General features: G+C 33.7%; 1 protein-coding gene across 1 annotated transcript in view; it reads right to left on the reverse strand.

The window, feature by feature from the left end:
* LOC118196555 (enoyl-CoA hydratase, mitochondrial-like) overlaps window positions 1-10,439 on the reverse strand; it is a 52,417-nt gene extending 41,978 nt beyond the window's left edge. Inside the window, exons 1-2 of the mRNA XM_035368016.2 lie at window positions 10,247-10,439; window positions 5,125-5,322 (exon numbers count right to left, since the gene is read on the reverse strand). Coding sequence (XP_035223907.1) covers window positions 5,125-5,322; window positions 10,247-10,352 — 304 coding nt within the window. The 5' untranslated portion in view covers window positions 10,353-10,439. The remainder of the gene's footprint in view (window positions 1-5,124; window positions 5,323-10,246) is intronic.
* Window positions 10,440-14,146: the final 3,707 nt, after the last annotated feature.

The raw sequence follows: 14,146 nt of genomic DNA on the forward strand, positions 1-14,146 counted from the left end.
TAAATTTTTATATTAATTTAATGTATATATAAAGTTTTTAAATATAAAACTTGTTTGTTTGCATATATCAAGCTTTTAAATATAAAACTTGTTTGTTTGCATATATCAAGCTTTTAAATATAAAACTTGTTGAGTTAGATCTATTATAAAATAAATGCAATTAGAAAATGAATTACCTACAAATTAAAATTGAAGTGTCATAAAACAAAATTTTTATTTTGCACACTCACACACAGAGATAGAGTGTTTAATTTAGCCAACCTTCAGATTAAAATTTTTTGGGGGACAGAGATGGACAGCCATGTGCTTGCTCCTTTGATATTTTTCAATATTTTGGGGACAATTTTTCAAAACTCTTAATTATTTGTTGTTGATGATGATGATAGTAGTAACAATAATGTATACATTTGAAAAGTAATATAATTAGCTGTAATACATGAAAAGGATGAAAAACAAACTAATTCCTTGATATCTTTAGTTCTATAACAGGTATTGGCACCTATGGCACACAGTACAATTATCAGTGGCACTCTACAAAGTTATCAGGCAAAGATAAATCGTGTCTTTCCTGTCTGCGTCAGTCATAGTACGTAATTTCTGAAATGAACAGGTCTGTTGGTTAAACTAGTTCAAAGTGTCTCATTCTTTATTGGTACACAGGCAATTTAAATTCACCTTTAGAAGAAATGGAAAGCAGATATGTGGATCTCCACCTTATACAGCCATGTCCATTGGCTCAGTTGAGGCAATGACTTGAATAAGTTTGTGTCATGCATGAAACACATTAAAGTTCTTCTTAACGACAAGATCAACTTTTCCCCAAACTGAACGATAATGAATGGTTATGCAAATTGATGTAACTAACATCTTACTGTAACTAAACATCTCAATGAATGAAGAATTGCAAGGAAAGGGCCAAATAGTGCTTGAAATTTTTGAATATTTTACAGGCTTTGTAACAAAATTAAATATATTTTCCCATGATATTAATACTAGTACTTATAAAAACTTCCCAAATGTAAAGCGCTTGCAAATACCTCAAACTTACAAAAAGATAATTTCAAACCTACCTTGAAGCACTTAAGGAGGAATTTTCGAAAAGATGCAATGACTCTGAAGTTTGAATGCCTATATTGTCCTTTCTAATAAAGCCAGATTTAATAGACCCATTAATAATACCATCCACTTTGTTAATTTTTGAGTGGATGGAAATCGATAATTTTCAAAAGGAACTTATTGAACTAATATCTTCAGAATCATGGAAAGCAAAATCTATGGAAAGCTGGAAGATAACTCTAATGATATATCAACTATTTAAAATTCGTGGATGTCAATGCGAGAAAGATTTAATTATTTGTAGAAAATTACATGTGCTCTGTTTTCTGCTTTTGGTTCTACATATCTATGTAAACAAATCTTTTCTAACAAGAAAAATATTTTGAGTCCCCAAAAAAGTTGTTTAACAACTGAATATTCAGAATCATGTGTTAAACTGGAAGTCTCAAATTATATCGCTGATATTGGGATATTAAATAGAGCAGTACAAGGCCAAGATTTGCATTGAGATTTTAATATCTTATTTAACTGTACTGAAGGAATACTTATATTTTATGCCATTTAATTTATTTAATAATAAAAATAAATATAATATTATTAACAAATATGTTTAAAAGATACGTAAGACATATTACGTGTACAATTCAAATTTTTTATGTTGAAGGAATAGTTATATTTTATGTTGTTTATTTTTGTGTTCATATATATCTTTAAATGATGTATAATTATAATATAATAAATTTCTAAATCTGTATTCTTGTCCTCTGTTCCCTAACTTGCATGCATTGCCGCAGGATCGGATTGTTTCAAATATTTCCTCTGTGTGGCATCCTGAATTATATTAGTAAACTGATTTGATTCACCACAGCTACAAGGTTGCCAAGCCCTGTTCTATAACTTACTATTAACATCAAAACAGCTTGAGCTAAATGCATTAAACATTTTTGCACTCCACTGTTACTTTTTTCATGCATATTAGACTCGATGGTTTTGACTACATGAATCGTCTGCAGTATGCCGAAATTACCAAATTTTGCAACTATTCTCTCAAACATAGTTTTGGTTTATTATAAATCAAACTGGCCTAAGAAGTATACCCAAGTATTTTTGGACTATTTAGTAATAACTTAAACAACAGGACCTAATCATTGTCTAGGTTCATAAGGCCTAAGCCTAAGGCAACATATCTTGGAGGACCCCAAACTCCTCATTACTCGGCTTTTCTCTTAAACAGAAACAAAGACAATTACATGTTCTTGAAAGAAAGCTATACACAGGCCATCATACTGTCGTACTCTTGTCCAGCTGAAGAGTCTAGGCAATGTTTAAGTTATATTATGCTTTACACTGACCTTACTTATAAATAGTAAGCTGTAAGTTGATGTTAAAAAAAGGGAAAAGTTACAGGTAGTAATATGATATGAAAAATGTACCTCCACAAAATTTTCTTATATCCAACATATAATTTGTTATACTTAAAATCAAAGATTACAATATACTGTGAGTGACTTTATAAACCTGTTTTTAGATTGACTGATTGAAGAATGAAAAAAAAAAGAGCACTAAATTTAAGGGTACTTTTCCCGTTTTGCCGGCGCATGCAATAAAGTCGCCGAAAATGGTACAACCGATGCCAAACGGAATATTCTCGCTTGTAACCTTTTACGCCTCATTTTCAAAACAAGTCGCAGCCATTTCTTACCAGATTAATTGTTCCTTTCAATACTGGCATAAAATTGCATAGAATTTTTACCAGATAGTTCAATTTTATGCCCTACGTTCATTCGTGGTAGTTAAGTCAATTAGGATGCAATCACACCACTCATCAGAAGGCGAAAATACAGAAAAGGCAAAGTAAAGGGTTAAATTCATCAATTCTAATGCAAATGCACTAGGGAAGTAAAGCACTGCAGTTTTACATAATTTATGAGTTAGCTATTTGTATGAATAAAAATGATTCTTGCATTTTAACTTCTATTCCATAGTAAGATTTAACTTGAAATTAATGTAGAATGAACTAATGACTGGATAACTTGAAATTAATGAGAGAATTAGATTTTTGTAGGGTAGTTTACATGAGATGAGATCACTTGGAGTTGCGTGATATGAACCGGCGAATCAGGATGCTGTACCATGAAAGCATAGTAAATTCTTAAATTAATTTCGTTTTACAAATTTATTGTCTTTATTTATTGATTTTTTACAAAAATTTTAAATGATATTAAAATGTTGATGCCTTCTAAATAAAAAATCCTTAGAACTAACATTTGTTAACATGTTTTATGTGTATACCGTGTGTTGTTGCCAATACAGTCTGCTTGGTGAGATTTGTGCCGCCAAAACAGAAAAGTTCCAATTTAAGTTCTCATAATGTAAAAGTTGACAGAATAAACAAACAAAAAAAGTATGTGGTAGGCTGCAGGTAAATAGGAGGTGGAAGGGTAATTTATGAACTGATTAGTGATTTGCATAGTGCATATGAACTTTTATACATTCTTATTGATTGATGGAAATCTGCCTATTGAAAAAATTTGAAGAACAGTAATATTGTTCATTCATTTCTTTAACTTGCCAAACTCTACAGTCAAAATATCATGACGACTGAAATTAAGTGCAAAATGCAACACTTTGCTTCCTCTTCCCATTAACTCACAAAAACAGACGAGATTAAAAAGTAGCATCATCGTTAGCTTTCACAAAGAAGTCTTCCCTTGGCCACCACGAGTACTGAGGAAATCATGCACATCCGTAAACTGATTGAACATGAAGGCAATGCTGTCTATAGGAAACTCTTGACATTACCTGCTACTGATCTGTACCCTTTACAAAGAGCAGACATAACAGGCTTATCTTAACCTTGGCTATTGGTTATTTGCATACAATGACCATGATGTCTGGAAATCATTAAAATTGTCGCTTTAGGAATTTTTGCATAGAAAAAGAGTTTAGCAGAAATAATAATAAAGAATAGTACTTGGGGGGAATGCATTTTCAGAGAATGCTAATGCATTTCCATACTGACCACACAGAAAAAAACATAGCAGCATACTTAAAACATCTGCACTTTCTCCTGATGTTACTCTGACTGATTCTCAATAAGCCACATTTTATTTTTACGAATGAGGATGCAAATTAACAGTTATTGCTACTGTTTTTCCTTGTATTTTGAAAAAAGATTAAAATTTGGAATGTGTCTTCTAAAGAGCAGCAAGCAGTAGATTAATTTCAAATTTATGGGTATGATTTTAAGGACATGGTATAGTCAGCTGAATATGGCCGACAAAAGAATAATAGATTAGAATAATTACCTGTGGAAAGTTTGTACTCATAGTATTCTTAAATTCAGGTAAAATCGGAAGGCTTAACGAAACATCAGAAATCAATGAAAGCCTTTTTATGAAGCATAAAAATGAAGTGTATCTAATACTGATTGTTTATTAAATAAAGAGGCATCAGCTGCTTTAAAATTCAGTAAGAAAAACTGATGCAACTTTGGTGGGATCTCGTCCAACTTTGGGGTTGATGGGATAATACGCAAGTACCAAATTATTTTTCCTAACTCCTTTGAGTGAAAACATATACATGTATCTAGCAATGATTCCAAACATTTAAGGCACTAATACTGTATTATACAAAAATGAGTCCATGTTCAAATGAGCAAGTGCAATTTCTAATCATACTAAGGAAAAATAAAAAACTTTCTCGTAGCATTTTTGGGAACTTTGGAGTTTAAAAACCCTTGGCTAGTTGAAGAATTAAGTAATAATTATAATATAATCAGTTTCCTTTCTTACAAATATTTAAAATTTATAATACATAATAAAATAAAATAAATTATTACATGAAATCATCCAAATTTTAAATAATAATAAAAATTCAGTTAGAATTACAGAAAAAAATAATGTATTAACGTTACAATTATAACTAAAATAAGTCTTTCAAATGTGAACTGAGAAGAAAAAAAAAAAAAAAGGCTACAGTAAAATATTTCATGCATCACTGTTCAGATGTTTTGTTCTGTACATTTATAAATTAAAATTTACATAATAGTTATATTAGAAAAGTTACCTGCAAAAGCTCGTTCACTTCCTGTAAGAACAATGGCACCCACATCTTTATCACTTTCTAAGGTATCCAAGGCACTTGATAGTTCATTCATTAACCCATCACACAAAGCATTCAAAGCTTTCTTCCTGTTTAATGTGATTAACCCAATATTCTGCTTTTCTCCTGCTTTCTCCACTTTGATAAATTCATAATTGGCAGCTTTAAAACAAATTTTTTGTACATATTATTATAAAATATCAAAAAAAAGAACAATATATTTTACTTCAAGATAATTAAAAGAACTACATCTCAGATCAATTATATAAATGCCATATATTTGTTTCTTTACCATATACATTCAATGTTTTAATGGATAAATTTGTTAAGATATACAGCTAATTTGCCAATGCAGGTTGCTATTTGTTGATTAACTAATATTTCCAAGTGTCTCTCTCTTTTTTACATCATTAATATCATATAATATTTGATAACTGTTTTAAAGTTCACGTTTTTCCCATTAAACTATCAAAGTTTTCAGATAAAAATGCTATTTTAACACATTTTAATAGGGCTGCTAAGATAACAATGACATTTTGAGTTTTAGTAGCTTCTGCAGCCTCATTACCCTTATCGACTGCATACAAATTTCTGGTACTTGCCTTCTATCGTGGTCTTAGCAAAAAAGTGAATTTGGCGCTTGGTAACAAATAATTACTGCACACGAAAAAAAAAAAAATCCTCAAGATTTACAACACGAAAATGTAGAAGTTTTTTCACCAAAGAATACAACTTCTTTATTACAGCTGTTAGATCAAGGAATAATTTCGACTTTTAAGGCATTGTATATTAAAAAAACCTTCAGGTATATTTTAGAACAAATGAATCTCTTATGTTTATGGATGCTTGGAAGAAATTTGCAACCTTAGATTTTGTTAAGCATGTTGGATTGTTATATACAGTGCAAAGTCCGTAATCTGGACTCATCGGTACTTCGGCGATTCCGGATTACAGATCGTCAATTTAAATCTGGTAAGATGGCATGCAGAAATTATACAATTAAAAATATGAAACCGTAATTTATGAAATAAAGAGCAATTATGATCTAAAGGGTATCAAAATTTACAAAAAAAAAAAAAAAAAGATTAATATTTATTTGTTTACTTTAGTAAACATTTTTATCACTGCAAGTTGTTTAAGTTGCTTCGTTTTTTGTGCTAATACTTTCTCCTTAATTCTATAAACAGATAGAATTTCTTGTTCAGTTACAAAGTTCCACTGTCCAAGTCCTGTAATTGCTGTGTCGAGAATACCGACTAACTTGTCAATCGAAATTTTTTCGTTTTCAATAATATTCTCTGTTACTTTCTTCACTATCGGAAACGCGCATGAGTAAATGCTTTACTGGCTTTATGCACATGCGTAAGTTTGTGGCTTTGAGGTCCAGATCATAGATCATTCCGAATAATGGACGTCCGGATTACAGACTTTGTACTGTTATCAGATTAAACAATCAACGCATGCTGGAAAGAAATATGGCTGGATGCTGCTAAAGATGAGAATGATAGATTACTATTAGAGGATGAATATTCTCAGATCACTAAATTGGCCCAAATTATAGGAGGAGAAGGTTTTGAGGATTTAGCTCAGGCAGATATTGTAGAAATAATGGCTGATGAAGAACTCAATGAGGATGAGTAAGCTAACATGATTCATGAAACATATAAACATGATGAAGACAATGATTCTGCTGAAGACAATCTGAACCAATTACATTCACAGCAAGAGTCATCAGCATAAGATGTGAATTGGGAAGAAAATTAGGTAAACATTTTTTACGATATGACACAAATGTTGAATGAGCTCTGAAATTCCAACGGGAGCTTAGTAAGTGCTTAACTCAATATGAGGAGGTTTACAGATTTAGGGGAAAAAGCTTAGGCAATTGTTAATTACGGATTTCACTACAAGTCTTGTTGATCAGATATCTTTCCTAATTCGTCAACCAGTGAAGCAGAAGCATATAAAAAAACACTCAAGCGATGAAAGTAACATCATACTAATAATAAAGAAAAGTGTGTGTGTGTGTGTGATTATGGCAAAGCCTCGAGGGCTATCTGCCTAAGGGGAGGGATGCCTTCGTTGAGGACTTTCTAAGGGAAACTAGCTCATATACATATTACACATGGGGAAAACCACGAAAACACCCATGCAGCCAGCCCGTTCGTGGGATTCAAACCTCGGACCGAACTACCAGTGTTCAGCGACTTAACACTCGGCCACTGGTGGGCCCTAAAAAAGAAAAGACTAATAGTTCATGAAAGTGATGACAGTGATTAAACTTGTAGTTTTTTTGAATGATCTTATATTTTCCTAATGTCAAATAAATTAAATATGTACTCCTATTACCTATATATATTTGTCATTTTATGAACGAAGTATAACTTTATTTATGTTAAGATGTCTTACTTTTCTTCTATGTAAATAAATGACTAAATTATGCACATTAAAGTGCGTTTTTCGTTTTACAAAGCAAAATCCAAGATTTCGATTTGCATGGTTTTGTGCAGAACCCATCTTCTGTGTAAATCGGGAGATAGGTGTAGTTCTAATTTAAGAAATGAAGCAAAAAAGTATTTTTACACCATGGTAATTTTGATCATGGCTCATTTTAAAAAACATGTAAGATGTTTAAATTTGCATGTGGTTCCTTAGCAAAGAAAACATCAAGAGTTTATCTCATGCTACTAAAAATATGTGTTCTTTTTTTTGGGGGGGGGGAAGTTTTAAGTATGCAGAGTTAACATTTAAAAAAATGTCAAGAATTATAAGTTTAATAGTGAAACATATTAACATTTAAAAAAAACATTCTTGACATTTAAAAAAATGTCAAGAATCATATGTTCAATAAAGCACCAGTCTTAACTATCAAATTTTGGCTTTTTAGAAAACATTTTAAAAGTTCTGTTTTTATACTTTGCTTTTCTAACACAAAAGTAACTTTAATAAAAACTTGCAATTTATCCCTCCCGCCATCAAAGCTCTGTTACCTAGCAAACTCGTTAAAAGTAAGTGGGCAGAAATGGCAACATCTGAATATTAAGGATTATCATCATTTTTCATTAATTGTGCCCAAGAGTCGCCAAAATAAATTTCCACCAAAAAGGACTAATCCTAAAGCTGTGCCCAGTTTAGTTGAGGAACAAATTCATCTGTGACCATTAAAAAGAAAATTCAGAGCAACTATTTTTGTGCTGTGGAAAAAGGTTTGCTTGATCAAATCATTCAAAATCTGGTTAATGATTCGATCAAGCAAACCTTTTTCCACAGCACAAAAATGTCAATACACAAAGCTAGCAAAGAACTACAAATCCTAAAAAAGCACAGCTCACATGATCTTAAAAAACTGCTAGTACTTCCACCCTGTCACATGCAGTCACTGACACAGTTAAAAAAAGATCAACAATGCAAAGAGATCAGTTCTGCACTCATCTCCAGCATATCACTCTTTAAAACATAACATGTTTTGTGCCATATCACCACAGAAAGTGAATAGTCTTATTTTTTCTAAAGATATATACTAAGCTACAACTAGGTGATAAGGTAGATTTATCTTCTTCAACATGATGGAACACCATCTTATTAGTACTGCAGTGTCCATAAATTTCTCAGCAACAGCCTTCTGAACAGAAAGACCTGTCGCACTGGCCCAAATGGAATGATGCTCCATAAGTGCCCCCTGACATTATTATTGTTTGTGACCTTTCTCTTGGAGATTACATAAAACAGTGCACATACCTACACCACCCTCAACTATGATTGATCTGAAGGAATACACCACTGAAGATATCAACTCAACCTTGCTGGATATGCTTCCAAGAGTATGGTCTGAACTCGATTATCGCAATCATAGTTATCAGGTAATGCCTCGTCTCAGAGATCACATTAAGTTCTGAAATAAACTGATACCATATGAAACTGTATCTAGGTTTAATCCTAGTACATGATATACACAGGATTCGGCTACTTTATGATGAGCAATAAACATGGCATTTATGATGAGTAGTAAATGGTTCATTTTAGTGACTATTTTCAAAATCGTGACAATGTTGTACCGTATACTAGGATTTTACCCTAAATCTATAAAAGTACATATTGTAATGAATTTTAAATTTACAGTCACTTAAAATCAAGGGGTGTTTTTGTAGGTACCCTACATGATTTGCTAGATGCACTTCATGTGTATGGATCTCCAATTCAAGCTTGGTATTTAAAATCAACATATTATCGAAGCTGTTTGTAACTGCAAACACAGTAATTGGTAAAAGTTTACAATTGGGTGCCCCTTGTTTTTTGGCGATTCTGTTTTGACGCCAAGATTGGCGCCAGGAAGACACAATTTCAAGATGGCCGCTACACAAAACCAAAATAAGAAGTCAAAGAATTGCATAAGCTCTGTATGGTACACATTGACCTGTTTTCACTTAAAAAACATCCCAGAATTGCATAAACTAGGCATTGCGCACTGCTTTAAATTTGACCATGTACACATCAATCTATTTTTATTTTTAAAAAATCAGTAGGTTAAAGCAAAGTTAAACTATCATGGTAACCAGAAATAAGATTTTATCGCCAAAATTTTACAAAAAGTTGTCGCTAATTGAAGGGGCACCCAATTCTACACTAGAGCGAAGTAATTTTCTTCAGTAAAAGTTTATTACTTTCCTAACAGTACAATTCCTCGACACTGAAAATATCTACTTAAGAAAATTATGAGAAAATATCATAACAGCAAAATATATTTCCACTATTTTATTCCATCATTTCGAAACCGGTGCAATTTCAATGCTGGCTTATAAACTATGTTTACGAATCTGGAACTCTACATGCTATCAAAGCAATTTAGCTTCCCCTGAAATATGATAATTAAGTTTCTTTGGAAATTAAAAATTTTGTCGAAAACAATTTTGAAACAGTACGTTAATTTCTGATCGATAATGCCAATTTAAATATTTCCTCTTAAAGGAATTTTTACGTTTTATCGCAATTAAACAAGTTTAACGCAATTACGTCTTCAGCTAATGCACATAACATTGATCTATACAGATACATGTTATCTCTGTTGATAATCAATAATACACCAAACCTGTTGCTAGGTTCCTAGAAAGGAGAACAGAAGAAATTCTGTAAGGGCTTACAGTCGGCTGAATAAGACGTCTACACACTATAGAACAAATGCGACTGATATGCATGATGTAACTGTTATTCTGTAAAATGTCGCTTAGAATAACAATTGAGTAACTAAATAAGTTTTAACAGCACAAAAGTTCTACTCCGCTCATTACCTCACTTCACTTCAACTCCACTACTGTCTCTGAAGCCCCGTTGGAAACGGTCGCCGCTTTTTCGGATGGCCCAGACTGTCCTTTCCCCATCGATGACGAATAGCTGATGTCTTTTCACAAGCGCCTGGCCCCAGCCACCACCCCAAGCTCTTATTGGACACGACTTCTGATGTCATACAGTGACGAAAAGAATTCTCTGCAGCATTTTTGTGCGCCAAAAGCTTGAGCTCGAGATCATTTTAGCGCTGAAACAGGCGAAGCAATGGAATAATTTGCCATATTTGCGAAAAAATTACAAAAATAAAAAGCAGCTTCAGAAATATATAGTTAATGTACATAATATTAGAAAAAAGGTGCAATTCGATGTGCAGTCGATAACCGTTTAGCAGTATTTTGGTCATTAGACGAATATTGAAGTCATTTGACAATAAACACTTTTTATAAGATATAAAAGTTAAGAAACAAAACAATAATACATACAAAAAAGAATGATAACTCCAATTGATAAAGTCAAATAAACGATATTATAAGTATTTTTCGATTTAAAAGTATCTTATCACTTTACCTTATTTTTAACCATAAATGAGGAGAAATTAATGCCTAGGATTTGAAAGTAAAAAATTAATCTGACTAACGAACAATTTTGATACCAAACAATCTCTATATAACAAGCAATAAATGAAAGGAAGGTTATTTAATTATCAAACAGTTCATTTTTATAAAGAAAGAACTAAATTTTACATTTATATCACTTTTAAAAACACTTTTCTGTAAAATAAACCGCTAATTCATGAAAACTGCGGCACACATTATTTACACAGTAAGAGTTAAGTGCTATTTCTTGACATTGCTGACGAAGCAAATCTTGTTAATGGTCTCCTTTTATATGAAATTATAAAATACATTTCTTAAATAACAGTATAGTGCTATGAATTGCATTGAATACAGATTGCTTAGCCAAGCACTATTTACGCATTATAAAGTTTTATCTATTCCATTAACATGATTAAACAATTTATATAAAATGTGCCGATATATTTTCTTATACTGTTAGGTTCGTTTTAATTGCAAATATTCTGTTACATTGCACAAACTCACATTAACACAGGAGAGAACCAAATCCAAAGTAGTTATAAGTTCCCCTTGACATAACTCAAACGAAACAGATAATGGAATCTTTTCAGCCTGACGTCATAAACGGCAACCAATAAGAACAGGGGTGGTGGCTGGGGCCAGGCGCTTGTTAGCTTTGCGCTTTGTAATCGATTACGAAGCTTCCATACTTTGTTTACATTTTATGTGGAATTGTGGTAAGATTGTATATGGAAAATCTTGCGGAATTGATAAGGACCGCTCTTCATATTTAATTTTTTTTTTCTTGCTGTATACGAGAGTGGACGCAATATGAATAACTCTCTATGCTACAGTCAATTATTTCCATTATTCGAATTAATTCTCTGGGTATGAGCAAGGAGGTCAGAATAGAAAGAGAATTTTAGTCTATGGCTTTTGTCTATGGATGCCATTTTTGGTTTGTTGCAGATAAAACGATGATAGCTTAGCTCGATGATTATTAACATTTTTTATTTAACACTAGAAAAAAGTATATATTTTAACACACGTTCACTGATACACAGTCACATTGATTACAGTTCGCACGATAAGCATTTTTATAGTTAGCAAGTCCACGTAGTTAAAAAGTCATGACAGAAGCGGAAGAGAGGTGAGCGCGTGCTTCACCAACGGCAGCCAGGAACAGAGTAACCAGTTCGAATTTTTCCCTAGTGGAGAAGAGGGAGAAAGCTGGTAGCGTCCTCTCTTGGGCCAGTGGACAAATAATAATAATAATAATAAAGAGTTCTCCACAGTATTCCCCCCCGAGTACCAAAGGTACGATGAAAAAAATCAGTTTATAAATATCTGGTGTTGAAGCGCACACGTCTTCCCGATCGTGGAACAACTGGGAGGAAGCGTAAGGTCGATCGAAGGAGGAGCATCTGGAGAAACAGTTGGGTCTGAGGTAGCAGGAGGATCGCTGGTCACAGAAACCTGAGTGTTTGAAGCTTCGAAGAAGGTAGGCTTCAGTCTGTCTATTCCCAGAACGGTTTCCTTGTCGCGTACAAGAACAGTGAAATGTTTACTGTTACGTGCACAGACCATGAAGGGTCCATCGTATGGAGGATTGAGTGGTGGTTTTACCGCGTCGTTTCGCACAGACACTTGAGTGCAAGTGCTCAATGCATGGCATACGAATGGGGTGGATTTGTTGTGGCATGATGTAGGAGTCGGAGACAGCTTCTTCATCGCCTCTCGGAAAGTCTGGTAAAAGAATGGCTGAAAGAACTCAGATGGCAAAGGAAGGGGTGTGCCGTAGACATGTTCAGCGGATATACCTGCGCGGTCTTGCTTGAAGGAAGAACGTAAATCAAGAAGCACAAGAGGGAGTGATGTAGTCCAACGGGTATCATTATGGGACTTTAGAGCTGCTTTTAGGTCGCGGTGGAAACGTTCCACTAAGCCGTTGGCGGAAGGATGGTATGGCGAAATGCGAATTCGGCGTATTCGAAGCATAGATGTCAGAGAAGCGAAAAGATGGGACTGGAATTGTCGACCTTGATCAGTAGTCAAAATGGATGGCACACCAAATCGTGCAATCCAACCGGAGATGAATTGTCGAGCCACAGAGTCAGCAGAGATGTCCTGCGTCCTGAATGGGAAAAGCTTCAGGCCAACGAGTAAATCTGTCAACGCAGGGGAGTAGATATTGATAATCGTCAGATGGTGCAGAGGACCGACGATGTCTATCTGAACATGGTCAAATCTTTCGGAGGGCATCACGATTTTTTCCAAAGGGCTATGTGTGTGCCGGGTCGAACATTGGCACATGATGTAAGAACGAATACAATTGGCGATGTCCTTTAGCATGGATCGTCAAACGAATCTTTCTTGTATGAGCTTTTTGGAAGCTCAGATACCTGGATGCGATAGATTGTGGAAACAATCAAAAACTTTTTTTCTGAAGTGGTACATAAGGTCGAAGTCTGTTGTTAGAGCTATCGCACAATAGTTGGAGATCCTGAGTAAGTTGTAATGACTGGAATTTCAATGAGCAGTTTGAGTTTTCAATCAGACGTTTTAACTCCTCATCGGTGGCTTGCGAGTGGGCAATAAGTGGTGCATTGGCATCGATGCCTTGAACACGCGAGAGAGTATCTGCGACGACATTGCTGGAACCTGATATATGCTGAATATCTGAGTTATGTAATTTAAATAACGAATTTGTCTCGGAGAAGCAGAATTTGATTTTGATGTGAATGCATAAGTTAGAGGTCGATGATCAGTAAATATCGTGAAATGTTGACCTTCGAGATTATGCCTGAAATATTTTATAGCTGCATAAATAGTTTTAAAGGATTCGAAAATAACTATGGATTTAATATGAAAAAACACTTTAATTGCAGATATTTCCAAAACATTTAGAAGCAGTTATTCTTACAGAAACGATAGAACTCATTTTCAAAACATAAAACTTAAAAAAGAGTTGAGTTGTAGCTGGTCTTACTCAAACAACCCCCCCACCTTGCAATTTGTAGGATACCTATAAATTGCAACAAAAGTTATAAATGAAGTCTATTGGGAATTTTAACACGTCGGCCAGCTCTAGTAACAAAATCTTCGACTTTGGGTGAGGAATCACCATC

The sequence above is a fragment of the Stegodyphus dumicola genome, chromosome 6, assembly GCF_044657685.1.
Source record: "Stegodyphus dumicola isolate Sdum_Otavi_A_Nest chromosome 6, ASM4465768v1".
In the NCBI taxonomy this organism is placed as follows: Eukaryota; Metazoa; Arthropoda; class Arachnida; order Araneae; family Eresidae; genus Stegodyphus; species Stegodyphus dumicola.